This window comes from Hemicordylus capensis, chromosome 3 (assembly GCF_027244095.1).
Source record: "Hemicordylus capensis ecotype Gifberg chromosome 3, rHemCap1.1.pri, whole genome shotgun sequence".
NCBI lineage: Eukaryota > Metazoa > Chordata > Lepidosauria > Squamata > Cordylidae > Hemicordylus > Hemicordylus capensis.
In genome coordinates, this window is record NC_069659.1 from 258,022,765 (window position 1) to 258,039,987 (window position 17,223).

The window sequence follows — 17,223 nt, forward strand, 5'->3', positions numbered from 1 at the left end:
TATGAAGTTATTACCCATATTTCTAAAAATTAGCTTGATATTTTCAGTATGTTTAGTTGAACACCAACGACTGGATAATAATTATCCTATCATAATAGAAAGTAAATGGAAAGCTCTTGGGGGTGATTTTCCTTTCAAATATAAGTTACCTTGCATTGTTGTTCAGTGCCATCTGTAAAAGTACCCTGCAGCACTGAGTTACAGTGATATAAGCAAAAAGAACTGCAATGCACATGATGAAAACAACTATACACGATGATTGGCTTCAGATGTAATGGGAAACCATGGTTTTCTACTATGTAAATAAGCCTAGGATACCTGCAGGCTCATGCATTCCCTGTTCTCCTCATATGTGTACATAAGAGGAAGAGAATGAAAACATGCTTTTGGTTTGAAGTAATGATAATTCTATGTTATATATGAAACTGATGAGTTAAGTAAGTGCATTTAGATCCTGGATTGTGTGGTCTGAATACGCCACAGTTCCCAAATTAGTAAATTATGTAAAACTGTGTTATACTTAAAAAAAAAAGAAAAGAAAACCCAAAACTTTTCTTTACTTCAAAATTAATACAAATGCTGTTATCTCCGCCTTGCATGAGAGGGGAGAAAAAAGAGCCTGAAGTCTCCTAGGAGACTTACATAACAGAAAACCATAATCTCCTGTTACATCTGAACCTGGCCATCCTGTGGGTACAAAGTGAAAACAAAAAGTTATAATTTTGCTCATCATTGAACTTCCTTGTCCAGCAGGAAGACAAATATGAAGAAATATATTTCACCACTCATTAAGCTGAAAAGACTTCCAAAGTCTAGAAAACCTGAAATTTTGAAGGCAGAAGTAAAATCAATGCTTTTGAAATATTTTATGCTTCTATACCACATAACAGCTGACATCCGGACGAAAGGAGAATATGCACTTTGAGAGATGCAACGGGAGCGCTTGCACAGCTTGCCCTGTGCACAGGGTGTTGCACAAGAGCCTGTTAGACTTCTGAGCACTTTTCATGCTCTAGAAGGGCCCTACAAGATTGGAAACATGCTGCTGAGGGTCAGCGATTTGCTTTCAACCTTGCAGAGCCCTACTGGGGCACAAGCAGTGATTGGAAGTCTAATGGCTCTCATACAACCGAGTGTGCACACAGGGGGGAAGGGGCAGTTGCATGAGGACTCTCCACATGCCCCCCAGAATCCTTCCAAGCACGGATGCTTCATTAGTTATGATGTAGAGTGAGATTATGCTGTAATCTCAGGTATTCTCAATTTGTCTAGAGAAATCATTCAAGACAAATTCAAGGCAAAAGTACAGGGGTTGGCTGAGTATATATATTGCACAAAAGTGAGAGCTGTTTCTCATTCCTCTTGTTGAAGTAATTTGGCAAACAATGTACTTCAGATATAATGCTTACAGTTCTGATTTGTAGCAGAAAGTTAGTGGAACACAAATATGTAACTTTTATTTTCACTTTTTCTAAAATTTCTAGCCCTCTGTCAACAGTTCAAAATATAATTCTTGTAGTAGGTTAGCTGGCAAAGCAGCTCTAAAGATTTGCAAGTAATTTGAAAGGAACACCTCTTAAAGTAAATGTACACAGTATCATAGGCTGAAACTGCAATTTTATGAACGCTTACATGGGAGCAAATTTCACTGAACTCAGGGAGGCTTACATCTGAGTAACTCCACATAGGATCAGGATGTATATCTTTGTACTTTCTTCCCCTGCCCAATATACCTCTCATTAACAATCACAAAAAATCCATGCTCTTTTAATATAAAGCTCTTCAGTGACACCTTTATCCTTTAAATGGCAGCTGAATGTCACTGACATTTTTAATATATGTAAATGACTAACCAATCAATGTTATAAGAGAGATAAGTACATAGACTTGAAAATGTCTTTACATAGGTTTTATACATAGACATAAAGACATGAAAATGTCTTTACATAGGTTTTATACATACACTCTTATATTTCACAAAGTATGACTACCTTTTATTTATTTAAAAGATGCCCAAGTAATATTATACTATAGCATTGGATATTTAAATTATTTCCTATTTTCAGTACTTTTGAAAGTAATACTATTAGCTAGCTGTGCAAGCAGAATAGAAGGAAACTTTGTAGGGATGTGCATGAACTGAGGTTTGTGCACTGGTCCATAAACAAACTGATTCGTTCTCTGAGGAACCGTTTTGTGCTGATTCGGTCCAAGCATGAACTGGTTTGGCAGTTTCAGTGCGGAGCTGGGGCGGGGTGGCAAGTGGAACCTTTACAAGAAAATACAGCAGGTCCTTACCTGCATGACTATCGCTCCATGCAGCTTCCTGCTGCAGAGGCACTCCCCCCAACAACCTGTGTGCAGTGGTGTGGCAGTGGCACGCATATGGCCTTCACGTGTGCTCAGAAGCCATGTGTGAAGTCAGCAACACCATGTTGACCATGCACATAGCTTCCGTGCATTCTCGAGGCCACGTGTGTGCTGCTGCTGCTGCACTGCCGTGTGTGGGTTGTTGGAAGGAGAGCAGCTGCAGCAGGAAGCTGCATGGAGTTGCAGTCATGCAGGCAAGGACCTGCTGTATTTTCTTTTAAAGGTCCCACTCACCACCCCACCCTGGCTCCACACTCAAACTGCCGAACCACTTCATGGTTGGACCGAATCAGCACAAAACAGTTCCTCAGTCAACGAATCGGTTTTGTTTAAGGACCAGCTCCACATTCAAACCACCGAACTGGTTCATGGTTGGACCAAACCAGTACAAACCAGTTCGTTGGATCACCGACCAATTTGTTTGCAAACCAGTGCACGATCCTCAGTCCATGCACATCCCTAAAAAGTTTTCTTCTACTCTGCTGGCACAGCTAGCTATTTGTATTACTTTCAAAAGTACTGAAGCTAACTGTTCAGGAGGAGAGGTCTAGACCGGAAGCATATGCCATCCTGATATTCCAGACAAGTACAGACATGCAACTTTGTCTAAGAAGGTGTCATGTTAAGCATTCAACGACTATGCAACATCATCCATTTTGCTTCTAAAAGCAAACCCCCCTTTCAAAGGGGAAAAGGTCAATGCTATTAGCAGAACTGATATTCAGCTCTTCTAATAGTATCTCCTTCTCCTTCCCTTAAATTCTTGTTCTCTTCCTTCTAAGAATGCAGAGTTCTGAAAAGTGCTGGATACATTATGACAGGTTTTAATATTATCAAGCAGAACCTTCTTCACTGCTGCCTTGACCACCAAAGGTCTTTGTGTATCTTGAACCCTAAAGCATGTAACATAAGGCTAGCACTTGGAATCGCCAGTAAAGTATATCTGTTGTCCGGTCAAAGTGGTCTAGAGAGTTTCAGTTTTAGAGGACCTAAGTATTTGGAAATGAAGGTAAAGAAAGACCTTATTTGCTACTGTCCCCTTGCTACTGATCTAGGCATTAGCGATTTCCCCCCATCAGATACTATATCCTATTACACCCTTTAACGGATAAGTCCTAGTCTGTGTGTGTGTTATTTGCCAGGGCTAGCAAACTCCAGTGTTTTTGTTTGTCCCTTCGTGGAGGGGGTGGAGTCAGCTAGGGCTGAGGGAGGCCAGGTGAAGGCCCGAGAGCACAGCGAACAGAGCATAGCCAACAGGGATAGCAAACAAGACGTAGGAGTTTTGCAGGAGTTTAGAGGGAAGTGTGTGTGGGAGCATGGAACAACCCCCTGTGATCACAAGAAGCTCGGTGGAGAAGAGAAGGTAAAGTATCCGGTTCAGCAAATTCCTCCCTCATATTCTTGAGAAAGGCTGTTTGGACAGTTAAATAGCTGACCATTACAGCTGAGACCTATCATTCTAATAAACTATCTCTAAATACTGTAAACAGTCAATAAAACCAGAATGAAGCTAGAAAGCCAGCAGGAGAGGTGGCACTTCCCAGCGTATTGCACAGAGTGTTGCATGTATAACTATTTGCTCCATGGGCAGAAGTCATGGGGGTGTGCTCGGTGCAAGGAGCTCCTGGCTCTCAGGGAGCAAGTTCGTTTGCTTGAGACCAAGGTGGCGGATCTGGAGAAGCTCAGAGAGACAGACATGTGGACGAGACCTTCAGGGACGTGGTAGAGGCATCCCACTCCAGGGCTGATAGCTCCTCTGCTCTCAGGGAAAATGAAGGTCTTGGGCAAGGAGGACATCAGTCTGAGGAAGATGGAAATGCTTCTTTAGAAAGGACCTCTTCTACGGATGATGAGCCCATATCCTCTCGCACAGGGAATACTCCTCTGAGGGTAGGGGCCTGCTTGTAGTAGGCGATTCAATCATTATAGAGGTATAGAGAGATGGGTTTGTGACCCGCGTGTTGACCGCATGGTGACTTCCCTGCCTGGTGCAAAGGTTGTGGAAATCACACAGCATCTAGATAGGCTGTTAGGCAGTGCTGCGGAGAACACAGTTGTCGTGGTGCACGTCGACACCAACAATGTGGGGAAATGTAGTTGGGAGGTCCTGGAAGCCAAATTTAGGCTGATAGGTAGCGTTTTGAAGTCCAGGATGCCCAAGGTATCATTCTCAGAAATGCTACCTGTTCCACGCGCAGGTACAGCAAGACAGGCAGAGCTGAAGTGTTTTAATGCATGGATGAGATGTTGGTTCCGGGAGGAGGGGTTTAGATTTGTTAGGCACTGGGATACATTTTGGGGAAAGCAAGGCCTGTACAAAAGCACGGATGGACTGCACTTAAACCAAGATGGAACAAGACTGCTGGTGCTTAAGATCTAAAAGGCTGCAGAGCAGCTTTTAAAATGAGGCCTGGGGAATAGCTGACAGGAGCTTGACAGTATCCGGTTCAGCAAATGCCATCCTTTAAAGCGCGAGGGTGCAGAGAATTCAGATAAAACAGAAGGGGACAGAGCAGAACCACCTAAAGAGCAGACAGAAGGCTGTGTCAGCTGGTCAAAGTGTCAAAAGAAAGATAGCAGACACCAGGAAGACATTCAACGTATTGGTGCTTATATGCCAATGTCAGAAGCCTCCAAGCCAAGATGGTTGAGCTGGAGTGCTTGGTTGCTAACACAGAAATAGATATAGTGGGCATAATAAAACATGGTGGAACAGTGAGAACCAGTGGGGCACTGTTATCTCAGGATATAAAATCCATAGCAATTTTCAAAAAAATAAATGTAAATGGAAAGGACAGGGAGGGGCAACTTGGAGGTAGAGTAGCACTATATGTTAAAGAAGGGATAGAATCTAACAAAGCAGAAAACCTAGGTGGACCAGAGTCTTCCAGAGAAATCCTGAGGGTGACAATAAAAGGCCTGAAATGGAACATGCTACTGGGGATGAGCTATCACCCTCCAGATCAAAACGCTGACAGTGACTGGGAATTGCAGGAGGAAATCAGGGAGGCTTCAAGGAGAGGCAGAGCAATAATAATGGGTGACTTCAATTACCCACACATAGAATGGGTAAATTCAGTCAGGTAATGACAGAGAGGACAAACTTCTAGATATCCTGAATGACTGTGCCCTAGAACAGTTGGTCTTGGAACCAACCAGAGAGAAGGCGACCTTGGACTTAATCCTGAGTGGCACCCAGGACCTGGTGCAGGATGTCAGTGTCATCGACCCTTTAGGGAACAGTGACCATAGTGCGATCCATGTGGGGAGAGAATCACCAAGGAAGTCTAACACAAACATTTTGAATTTCAGAAGAGGAAACTTCTCCAAAATGAGGAGTATGGTGAAAAGAAAACTGAAAGGGAAAATCAGGAGAGTCACTTCACTCCAGAATGCATGGAGTTTACTCAAAACCACAACACTAGAAGCCCAGTTAGATTGTATACCCAAAAGGAGGGAAACTACCACTAAGTTCAGGAGGATGCTAGCATAGCTAACAGGTACCGTCAAGGAAGCCATAAAAGGTAAGAAGACTTCCTTCCAAAATTGGAAGGCCTGCCCAAATGAGGAGAACAAAAAAGAACACAAACTATGGCAAAAGAAATGCAAGGTGACAATAAGGGAGGCGAAAAGAGAGTTTGAGGAACATTTAGCTAAAATCATCAAGGAGAATAACAAAAACCTCTTTAAATACATCAGATGCAGGAAACCAGCCAGGGAGGCAGTTGGACCATTAGACAATGAGAGAGTGAAAGAGATTATTAAGGAGTATATGGAAGTTGCAGAGAAGCTCAATGAGTTCTTTGCTTCTGTCTTCATGGCAGAGGATACTGAGCATATACCTGTTCCTGAAACAGGCTTTTCGGGGATGGAGGCTAAAGAACTGAGTCAGATAGCAGTGACAAGAGATAATGTTCTAAACTGTCTGGGGAAACTGAAAACTAGCAAATCACCAGGGCCAGATGGCATCCATCTCAGTTTCCTCAAACAACTCAAACGTGAAATTGCTGACCTCCTTGCTAAAATATATAACTTATCCCTGCAATCAGGCTCTGTACTGGAGGACTGGAAAGTAGAAAATGTAACACCAATTTTCAAAAAGAGATCCAGGGGAGATTTGGTAAATTACAGGCCAGTTAGCTTAAAGTCCATTCCAGGCAAACTGATGGAAAGTATCCTCAGGGATTAAATTGTAAAACACATAGAAGAACAGGCCCTGCTGGGAGAGAACTGGCATGGCTTCTGCAAAGGTAAATCTTGCCTCACAAACCTTTTGGAGTTCTTTGAGAGTTTCAGCAAGTGTTTGGATAAGGGTGATCCAGTTGACATAGTATACCTGGACTTCCAAAAAGCTTTTGACAAAGTTCCTCATCAAAGACTCCTGAAGAAACATAGCAGTCATGGGATAAGGGGAGAAGTACATATGTGGATTGCTAACTGGTTGAAGAACAGGAAACAGAGGGTAGGGATAAATGGAGAGTGTTCACAATGGAGGGAAGTAAGAAGTAGGGTCTCCCAGGGATCTATACTGGGACCGGTGCTTTTTAATTTAGTCATAAATGATCTAGGAGCAGGGGTAAGCAGCGAAGTGGCCAGATTTGCAGATGATGCCAAACTCTTTCAGGTAGTGAAATCCAAAACAGATTGTGAGGAGCTCCAAAAAGATCTCTCCAAACTGTGGGAGTGGGCGACAAAATGGCAAATGTGGTTCAATGTTGGCAAGTGTAAAGTGATGCATATTGGAACAAAAAACCCCAGCTTCAAGTATACGTTGATGGGATCTGAGCTGTCAGTGACTGACCAGTAGAGGGATCTTGGGGTCATGGTGGACAACTCATTGAAAGTGTCAACTCAATGTGAGGCAGCTGTGAAAAAGGCCAATTCCATGCCAGGGATCATTAGGAAGGGGACTGAAAATAAAACGGCTAATTTTAGAATGCCCTTATACAAAACTATGGTGCGACCACACCTGAAGTACTGTGTACAATTCTGGTCATCACTTCTAAAAAAGGGCACTGTAGAACTGGAAAAGGTGCAGAAGAGGGCAACCAAGATGATAAGGGGCCTAGAGCACCTTTCTTAGAAGCAAGGCTACAGCACCTGGGGCTATTTAGTTTAGAAAAAAGACGACTGTGGGGAGACATGATAGAGGTCTATAAAATCTTGCATGGTGTGGAGAAAGTGGATAGAGAGAAATTCTTCTCCCTCTCACATAACACTAGAACCAGGGGTCATCCCATGAAATTGATTGCCGAGAAATGTAGGGCCAGCAAACGGAAGTATTTTTTCACACAATGCATAATCAACTTGTGGAATTCTCTGCCACAAGATGTGGTGACAGCCAACAACCTGGATGGCTTTAAGAGGGGTTTGGATAACTTCATGGAGGAGAGGTCTCTCAATGGCTACTAGTTGGAGCCTAGGGCTATAGGCCACCTCCAGCCTCAATGGCAGGATGCCTCTGAGTACCAGTTGCAGAGGAGTAAGAGCAGGAGAGAGGGCATGCCCTCAATTCCTGCCTTTAGCCTTCCAGTGGCATCTGGTGGGCCACTGTGTGAAACAAGATGCTTTCGTGGTGGACTTGATGGGCCTTGGGACTGATCCGGCTCGGCTATAAAATATAAAGCTGTACACACTAATAATTTGTCTTGGCCCTACGTACATATATTACATATATGTACATTATATAGCACCTCTCTCTCTTGATAGATAGATAGATAGATAGATAGATAGATAGATAGATAGATAGATGTACTGTATTATGCACATATATGTAATGGACAACTTAAATCAATTAGTTAATGGACAAGAATCAACAATGTTGAGTTTTTTTAGGTGACAAATGACAAGAATAAAAGTTAAATGCAGCAGATGCTCTACAAATAATCTCTCTCTTTTTAAACCACATAAGGAAGGTTTTTCTGATAACAATATTTAGCAATTCAATGGTCAGTGGTAGTTATATCAAGAGAAAAGTCACACCACTTTGTTCTACCTAAGGTGACATTGGTGTGAGGCAGATTACAATGAGCACCTTGACTAACAAACTGTATGAATAGTTACCCTTGGTCCCACATAGTAATACTTAGTAACAGAACCTCTCCTGAGAAATGTTACTGCCTTAATTGAAACACTTTTTGCTTCCCTAAATATTCCTTGGATATTCCATCTTGGTACAAATCTCCAAATTCACCTTAAATTTTCACTTAGGTGAAATGTGGTAACAATTCCAAATCCTACCCTATCATTTTTCTGTATAATTCAAGTATGTTTTAGAAGTGGGTATTTCACACTGAGAAATCCACTTGCAGCTTGCCACAGAAAATGCTTAAAGACTAAGTACATTTGAAGTATTATACCTTAAGAAGCTTTGCATGCAGAAGTAATGTGTAGGCAGCTTCAGTGTAGTTATCACATTCTTTGTGCAGGTCACAAAGCTTGTACAAATATCTATGGTAACAAAAGAAAATTCATTCTTAAGATGTCACAAAATAATCTTGGTTAAAGACCCCAGCATGTATATTCCTAAGCTCCAACAGCATAATACACCTGGGGTGTGATTTTTAAAGCTTCTATTTCATTGTGGCCAATCGCTATTTAGGACAGAGCATGCCAAGAAAGTCAGCAATGAACAATAATATACTGGTGCATTTTATAAGGTCGTAACTTCAGTGTCTATAAAATGGTAATTTTTGATAGCTTGTTTTTTTGGAAATTCATAACAAAAAGTTTACCATTTTGGTATAAATGTGTAATTTTCTTCAGACAGAGACACTTTCAACATCTAATACCCGCTTTGTTTTCATAAAAAGGTTCCTCTCAGAGAAAATGAGGAACGCGCAGATGAGAACGTTTCTAACTTATACACAGAAAAATTGAAAACTTCAGATCGGTCAAAGACATACGGCTGGTATGGACAACACCATCCAGATACATGAAGCAAGGAAGGAGAGACACCGAGAGTCATAACACTGATGGAGGTTGCCCCAGTTTCTCCAAAAGTTTCCCATTATCATATAGTTGGTGGTGGCTGTTATTCTGAATGACTCCTTTCCACTCAGGTGGGGTGTGTGTGTAGAAGAGCCATTCAAATGAAAAGTCCTCCCACATGATAAAAGAATGCACTGGGATATCCTGTGCTGACATCGTGATGGGTGCCCTCTACGCATGACTCCTTCCTTATCACATGTGCTGGGGCAGTATCAGCCATATCAACCCATTCTCTCAAACCTGTTCGATTTCTTGCTGAGGATTACTAAAAGGAACATTGTGAGTGGGCATAAAAAAGGGGTTTGGATAATTAGCAGCCTGTCTTAAGGATACAAGTTTCTGACATATATACTGAAGAATCAGAATGCCATCATGCAATTTTGAAATAAAATGAAGGATCAATTGTTCTGGCTGCAAAGAGAAAACTAATAATTAAAGCCACTCCCACCCCTGCCAGTAGGATGCAGGAACTGGCTAATTAAAGGGCTAGTTCAGTGCAGGAAACAACACCTTAAGGGCCCAAGAAGCTGAAGTGGCAGACATAATGAAAAATGACTAACAAAAGAGTCAGTAGCAGGGAGAAGCCTTAACTATACTTTGCCATTCCACACCGGACAGGTTGGAGCTCCAATTGTCTTATAAGTCTGTTCTTTTAGGAGCAGCCTCAGGTCAGGTCTGAAAATGAGAGCAACAGCTTGGCAACAAGATCAGGATTTTCCATAAACAAATGAAGCCAATTCCCGAGAGATAGTGTTGAATCAACAGATGGGATTGGATGCCAGTAATTTCTAAAATATACTGAGGACGTATTCACGAGCAGCCAAGCCCAGGATCAGGCAGCCAAGCTTGGACAGCTACCCATGAGAACCTCTGGGATCCACATAGATCCTAGCAATGCCTCGGCGCCAAACCCTGCACCAAAGCCCAGCTCTTAGTCGAGGTTAATGGCGCAAACGGCCCTTAACCCAGCTGCCGGGATTGATCATATGTCAGTGCAAGCTGGTTGCCAGTTTGTGCTGGCACAGAGAGGGCGCCTAGAGCACCCGTCCCCTTGGAGGATCCCCCAGTACACTTCGCTTGGTGCACTTTGGGATACCTGGAGGCCAGCACAATGAGTTCCAGCCTCAGAACCATCTGGCCTGCTCCACGTTACATGGAGCAGTAGGGATTGTGTGGGAGTGCACTCTCAGCTCCCACCAAGCAAGGTATTGTCTGGGGTGGCGGGAGGCAAGGCAGTCTTCCACCTGCCCAGTAGGCCTTGTTAATGACCTCATTATATCCTTCACACACACACACACACACACACACACACACACACACACACACACACACGCACACACTTAGATTTTAAAATCAACCAAAATTATAAAACACAAGAGGATGTAATGATTTTAATGATCACAGAAACACGGGTTCAACTTTGTTCCCTTTAGCTTCAATAACAGCAGGAATAGCCCTTGTAAATAGTGAATCAAGCATATGATGAAAGAATGCACTTAGTTAATCTTACTATCGTCTATATGCTCAGCAGAAGTGTGCTTGTTTTATTTCTGCAGCCCCTCACCCCACTTGCTCAAAAATAGCATTGCTTAATAAAGGTTATGTTTACAAACCTTATGTACATTTCTTCTCTTTCAATCTCTTTGTAGAAATTCTGGAACAAAAAAGCATAAACTTGCTTTAGAGAATTTGATTGCACAGTGTATACATATACAATGCATACTTTATTAGAAATTCATGGCCTCACAATATTTGCATCAAAACTGCATTATGAAGCTTGCTCCTGGTAAAGGAAGTTATCTTCTCCTTTAACTATGAAGCCCACAAACAATGCTTTACGTCTCACTCCAAAGTTTTGACATCTTGAAGACTAGGGTATTTGCATGTCACACACCATTAGCTTTCTTCGGCTTCATAATGTGCAAAACTTCGTAATGTAGAAAATATAATTTTAAATTTCCAATGTTTTGTAATAAATCATCCACAAGTACTAGAATTCTTAAGCACCAGAGTTCTTAACTACTTGACTGGATTGTTGTGAGGAATAAGACAAAATAACACAGAGCACTTGGCATACTTTATTTGCTACAGAAATGATTCATAACTAAAAGGTGTTTATATTTCTGCTGTTACGTTACACCTCCCTTTGTTTCCTAAGGAAGAACTTGATGAATGCTTTCAGTCTTCTTGAGGCTGCCTGAGAAAGATTTCTCAGGCATATGAGAAAAATATGAGCAAGAAAAACGCATAATAAGAGCACAAAAGGTCTGATCAAGAAACTGCTACATTTAAAAGTGAACACAGATCAAACAAAAGAACATAGAAACAAAACATTCACACAATCGTCTTGCTTATGCTCAGCATGCAACGGCTGCAGAGAGCCACTAAACCGGAATATATGGTTACCTTCCCCATATGGTTACCCCCCACCCCTAACCTACATATGAACAAGAGCTGAGGTTGCACACACATAGCAACCATCTATCTAGCTACAATAATTATCTGTGCAGATGCTCAGTGGTGGTGTGAGGGGGAATTATGTGATTTACGCTAAGCACACTGTGGAGCTCTTTCCACAGGATCACAGTATAAAAGATATTTTGAATAGCAATGATTAGCTGTTCAGAAGAGAGGAAGATATCAAATGCAAGCCCTTGATCAAGCAGCTAATTGATATGGTTCAGGGTTTCTAATTGGGTCAGGCCCAACTAGTGGATCAAGGCATGTACAGCAGCCCTTTGGCTCACCGGGGACTGATAAAAATGGTCTGTCGCTGGAGGCTCCTGAGAGTTTCCAGCATGCTCTTCAACATTTCCAGCCAAAAAGCCAATCCCTCAATTCTGGGTTATAGAACTAACATGATTGCCCCTAGATACCCTCTCCCACTGAAGGGAACTGTTGTATCTCCAATTAGAGCCTTCTTATTGTGATGGCTTATTCCACAGGAATGTCTGCTGGTCTTCCTACACTGCCAGCATGAGATCTGCACAATGCAGTTCCAGATGGTTAGAAGGTCTACATGGTTGGTCACCTATCTGAAACCATCCATCAGCGGTCTACTGTGATTTATTTGCAGAAGTGTGTGGGTATATTCGTTTGCTTCCACACCAACTGGGATGCCACATTGGTCTCAGGTTTGGATGGAAAGTCTCTTTGGTTTCTGCCAGTCCCAGTTGCTCGGATGAGCTTTGGTTACTCCACCTGAGGGTGTAGACCAGGGCTGCACAACACTGGCCCTCCAGCAGTTTTTGGACTACAAATCCAATTGTTCCTAGCCACAGTGGTCAATAGCCAAGGATTATGGGAGTTGTAGTCCAACATCTGCACGAAGGCCAGTTGTGCAGCCCTGACATTGACAATGTGCTTGGAGAGGTCTGGGCCCATTTGACCCTTGCCCTTCATGGCTAATAATAGTGGGAAGATTATTCTGATAAGCACAGTGCAGGAAAAAAGTAAATGGAATTAGTGCTGAGATGGTCTCAGAGCCTATCCAGCTTTTACAGATACAGAAGATAAATGACCAGTGTGACTGAGGCATGATGGTAAGGCAGACAGTGAAAGAGATGGGGTAGGGATGGGACTAGAAATAAAGCTAAACTAAAGTTAAGTAACTGAAGGGCTCATGACAGCCCTGGCCACCTCAGTGTACCATTACCTCTGTTGCAGTTATATTAATAGGGCCTGTAAAGGCAGAATACAACTTTAAGCTACTCAAAGGTGTTAAATTGCACCAATATGCATCTCCTTCTGACTTCAATGGAAATTTTGTGCATGCATAACTGGCGGCAATTTGGCTCAATGACAATAAATCCCACATGAAATTTACCATATGCAAATATTTGAAATATTCAAATCACATCCAGAATACAGAATCATCAGTATCTAGAGACAGGCTTTTGCATAAATGAAGAAAGAGGAGTATATTAACTGAAGAATGAGCTGTGTTCAGAGAAATGAAGTGCACACATAGGTTCTCAATGGGGCGAGAAATCTTTTATTTCTGTCTTACTTGTTAAGAACTTCATTCGCCAGACTCGGGTTTTTTGTTTAACATGGAGTTTGAAAAACATCATAATTCCAAAATATTTACCCACATAGCAGTGTAATTTTGAATCACCTTTGAACTCTTATCTGTGATGGTAAACTATATCAAGATATACACAGGAGGCTGAACAAATATTTTTTGCTGAAAAGTATCTCAGCTCTGCAGAACAGAAAAACTGTTATTTTTATTGGTCACTATATAAGAAGAACTGAATAGAGCAGGCTTGGTTTTCCAGATGTTGCTGGACTACAACTCTTATCATCAACAGCCCCAATAGCTAAAGAACATTTGGGGAAAGTGCTGTTTCCCCTATTCAAGGTGTTTCTCAAGGTGGGGAACCCTGAGAAAACAGCACATTTGCTGTTTAAGCTAACTATATAAAATAATAATTTTGAATAAATATTCATTGTGATTGTATTAAAACTAATACCAATTTTTAGGTAAATGGTAGCAGCTTGTATTATTAGCCTTTGCATTTATGTATGTACTATTAATGTATCATGAAACATGAACTGGAGCCTAATTTGAGTTACATTATAAGGACTAGATATGCATTCTGGAAAACTAGCCATGTTAGTTTATTTCAACCAAAATTACATAAAGTCATGTGTTACCTATAAAGGCCAATTCACTGTGGCATGGGCATTCATAGGTTACAACTAGGGGTGTGCAGGAAATGGATTTTGTGTTTTGTTTCAAGCTCAAAACAAAATGCAAAATCCTTGAAACGTTTAATTGAAACACTTGACAATGGAGAACTTGAAACATTCCATCGTTCCCCATGCATAGCTTCTAGGACACCAGAGTGGGTTGGGTGATAGGGCATGATGGGTGTTACCTACCACTCCACCCACAAAAGTATTTGGCTAGCAGGGGTTTTTAATTTTTAAAAAACACAAACCTTTCTCCAAAAAACCAATGGAATCCTATGGGGAAAGGTTTAAAATTTGTTTAAAACTGCCCACATCCCCAGCAATGGAGAATACCGTCTTGGGTTGGACGCTGCTTGGTGGGCATGAGAGGAACCATCTGGCAACTGTTGCCAAGTCTGACCAGACTTTGCAATGCGTTGCCCAAAACTGGACTGACTCAGTTTCCCGGTCTGTCACTAGCTCCTGCAGGTACTGAAGAATGCACTGCTGCAGGGCTTCATGGGCTCCAGCTGTACTCCTGGCAAGGGGCCAAGGAACCCCTCTGTGAACCACTGGGTGGAATGCTGAGGTGAAACTATCAGCATCCTTGGCCCTGCCATGGACATCACGGTGATGGACTGGGAAGTGGTGGTGATGATGCTGCTAGGTGTGGACTGCACACTAGCAGTAAGCGCTCCAGCACCCTCCTCCTGGTCACTCCCCAGTCTCCTCTGCTTGCCTAACTTCTTCAACCAGGACAGAAGCAGGACAAAACATGTGCTGCCAATGCACCCAAGGTGTCCCAAGCCAATCCACCACTCCAGTCCTCAGCTGACCTGTCAAGGTGATAGCTTCCTCAGTGGCCAGCATGGTCTGGAGCTCACCCACAGTCTTCTCAAGGAGAAGAGCGGCAGGCAAAGCCTGTCTCAACACAAGCTGTTCATGGCAACAAAGAACAGCTGGAGTACCAAGACAACCTCGGAAATGAGCACCCAGGCCTGGTTGGATAGGTCACACACTTCCAAGCCATGCCTTCTTGCTAGGGCGTGGACTTCTGGCTCTTGCTCCTGTAGTGGCATTCAGAATAGTGGCAGTCAGAACATCCTGAGAAATCTGTTGCTCAGGTAGGCCCAGCCCAAGCTGCCTCTCACTGAATATATGTCTACCCCTTTCACTCAAATGGAAGAAAGCTGCTATCTTATAGCACTTGTCCACAAGAGCAGCTGTGGAAGCAGCAGACTGGTGCCCAGCGCCTTTTGCGGAGATGTCTCACCTGGCTGCAGCCCCAGAAGGATCAAGTACATCTCTCACAACAAGGTTCAGAGTCTGCACCATACAAAGGGTGGGTACAAACTGACCCTGCTCAGTTGCCTTAGTTATGTTCGCAGCATTGTTGATCACCATGAACTCTCAGGTGAAGGTTTGGCTGCCCAGACAGCCATCCCTCTACCTGGTGATCCTTGAGATCCCTGCATGCCCAGTATAGGGAGTGCACTGCCTGCCTGCTGAAGGTGGTGTGTGAGGGGATTTAATAGTTGGAGGCAAGCAGAAGGAGCAGCCAGTGGAAGCCAGTGTTCTCCACCTGGAATGGCTGGTCATCCAAAGTGATCATCTTGGCAATGGCCCAGGTGATGAGATGAGGCTCTGGGCGACCAGACCACTTGCCCACCGACTGCACTCACTGTGTTGGCAACATCCCCTGCTTGGGAGCAGGAGCAGGCAACTTGCTGCCCTAGTCGATGGCACACTAGGCCTATTCCCTTCCTCTGCCTGGCAATCTAGTCCTGACTCTGCCTAGCACTCTCCCAGACATCTTGGGGATTTTAAAATTGAAGCCCTAACTCTGATGGGGGCATGGGAGGAAGCACCTTCAAGGTAGGTATTTAAAAAGGGGGTGTTGAATTGGGGATGGTCTATTTATTCTGTGTGTGCCACACACAGTGCTATCTACAGCACTGTAGTGCACACACAGAAGCTAGAAAAATTAAATCTCCCCCCAATAAAGAAGCAGGCTTTGTGGGCGGGCTTTTTTGGGAGGGGAAAGAGCAACAATGGAGTAAGTTGAAGGGAAGGGAAAGGGGATTACTGTGGCCTCTCCTAAATTAACCCACCTCTCCTGTCCTACAATTCTAGTGACCACTTCAAATCCCTTCCCCAAACTAGGCCATACTTAAAGATTAAGAGCTTTAAGTTCTTTAATAGCCTGACCAGTGAACAAGAGGGACTTGCTTTCCAGCATCTTCTCTTACTCTCTTCTGCTGGAGTCTGCCCAGGTGCTGCTCCCCAAGGCACTCGGCCAAGATTCAACAATAGGGAGAATCTGTGGGGATGGCAGGTGGGCACCAGTCAGGCACCCACCCCTTCAAACACGTTTTTTTTAAAGTGGTGGGGGGAGGAGGAACACCAAGGAAATAGAGAGGAGGAACACCTGGGCAGGCTATGCGACAGACAGAAGTGACAGCACCGCAGCCTGGGAAAAATGCAATCCAGTGAATCCAGGTACAGAGCAGCACCAGCAAAGAGGTGCAGCTTGGAGCTGCAGTCAGCACAGCAGCACTCAGTTATTAAAACATCTGCAGACTGGCTGGCTACAAGCAAGAAGAAACAAATCCAGAGAAGAAGAAAAATTCAAAGCAGCACCCAGGTAAAATCACTGGGGCTGCTGGTATAATTAAAAAAAATGGAGGGGGGGGAACAGTTGGGACTGCAAATTACACAGACTGGAGTGGGGGAGAAACAGATAAGCCCCCTTTCTCTCTCTCTGCCAGGCAGGGCTACACACACCTCCAGTGTTCCCTCTAACAGGGATTTCCAGGTGTTGTTGACTACAACTCCCATAATCCCCAGGCAAAGGCCATTGCAGCTGGGGATGCTGGGAGTTGTAGTGAACGACATCTGGTAATCCCTGTTAGAGGGTACAGTGCACACCACCACTCTGCTCTCCTCAGTCTGCTGCTGCAGTCTCTGCCCTTCCTCTCCTGTTGTCCTTCCCTCTTCAAGTGGCACTGGCACACTGTAAGGGCTCTCTGGCTCCCAAGCCCTTAAATACATTTGAAACTCCCTCCTTTTGTGTTCCATCCCCCCTTTCCCCAGACAATGGGGGCACAGTTGCCCATGACAACACTTGATTTGGATTAGAAAAAGCCAGCCAAGAAGTAAGGAGATTGTATACCCATCGGAAGCCAG

At 43.4% G+C, this 17,223-nt stretch overlaps 1 protein-coding gene across 6 annotated transcripts in view; it reads right to left on the minus strand.

Moving 5' to 3' along the window:
- Nucleotides 1-17,223, minus strand: part of DOCK1 (dedicator of cytokinesis 1) — a 645,511-nt gene that overhangs the window by 100,184 nt on the left and 528,104 nt on the right. For 5 of the 6 annotated variants that reach the window (XM_053305327.1, XM_053305329.1, XM_053305326.1 and 2 more), the window contains exons 36-37: nucleotides 10,974-11,014; nucleotides 8,730-8,820 (exon numbers count right to left, since the gene is read on the minus strand). In XM_053305327.1, coding sequence (XP_053161302.1) covers nucleotides 8,730-8,820; nucleotides 10,974-11,014 — 132 coding nt within the window. Of the gene's footprint in view, nucleotides 1-8,729; nucleotides 8,821-9,926; nucleotides 10,036-10,973; nucleotides 11,015-17,223 lie in introns of those variants that run through there. The other variant, XM_053305331.1, reaches the window with a different exon arrangement.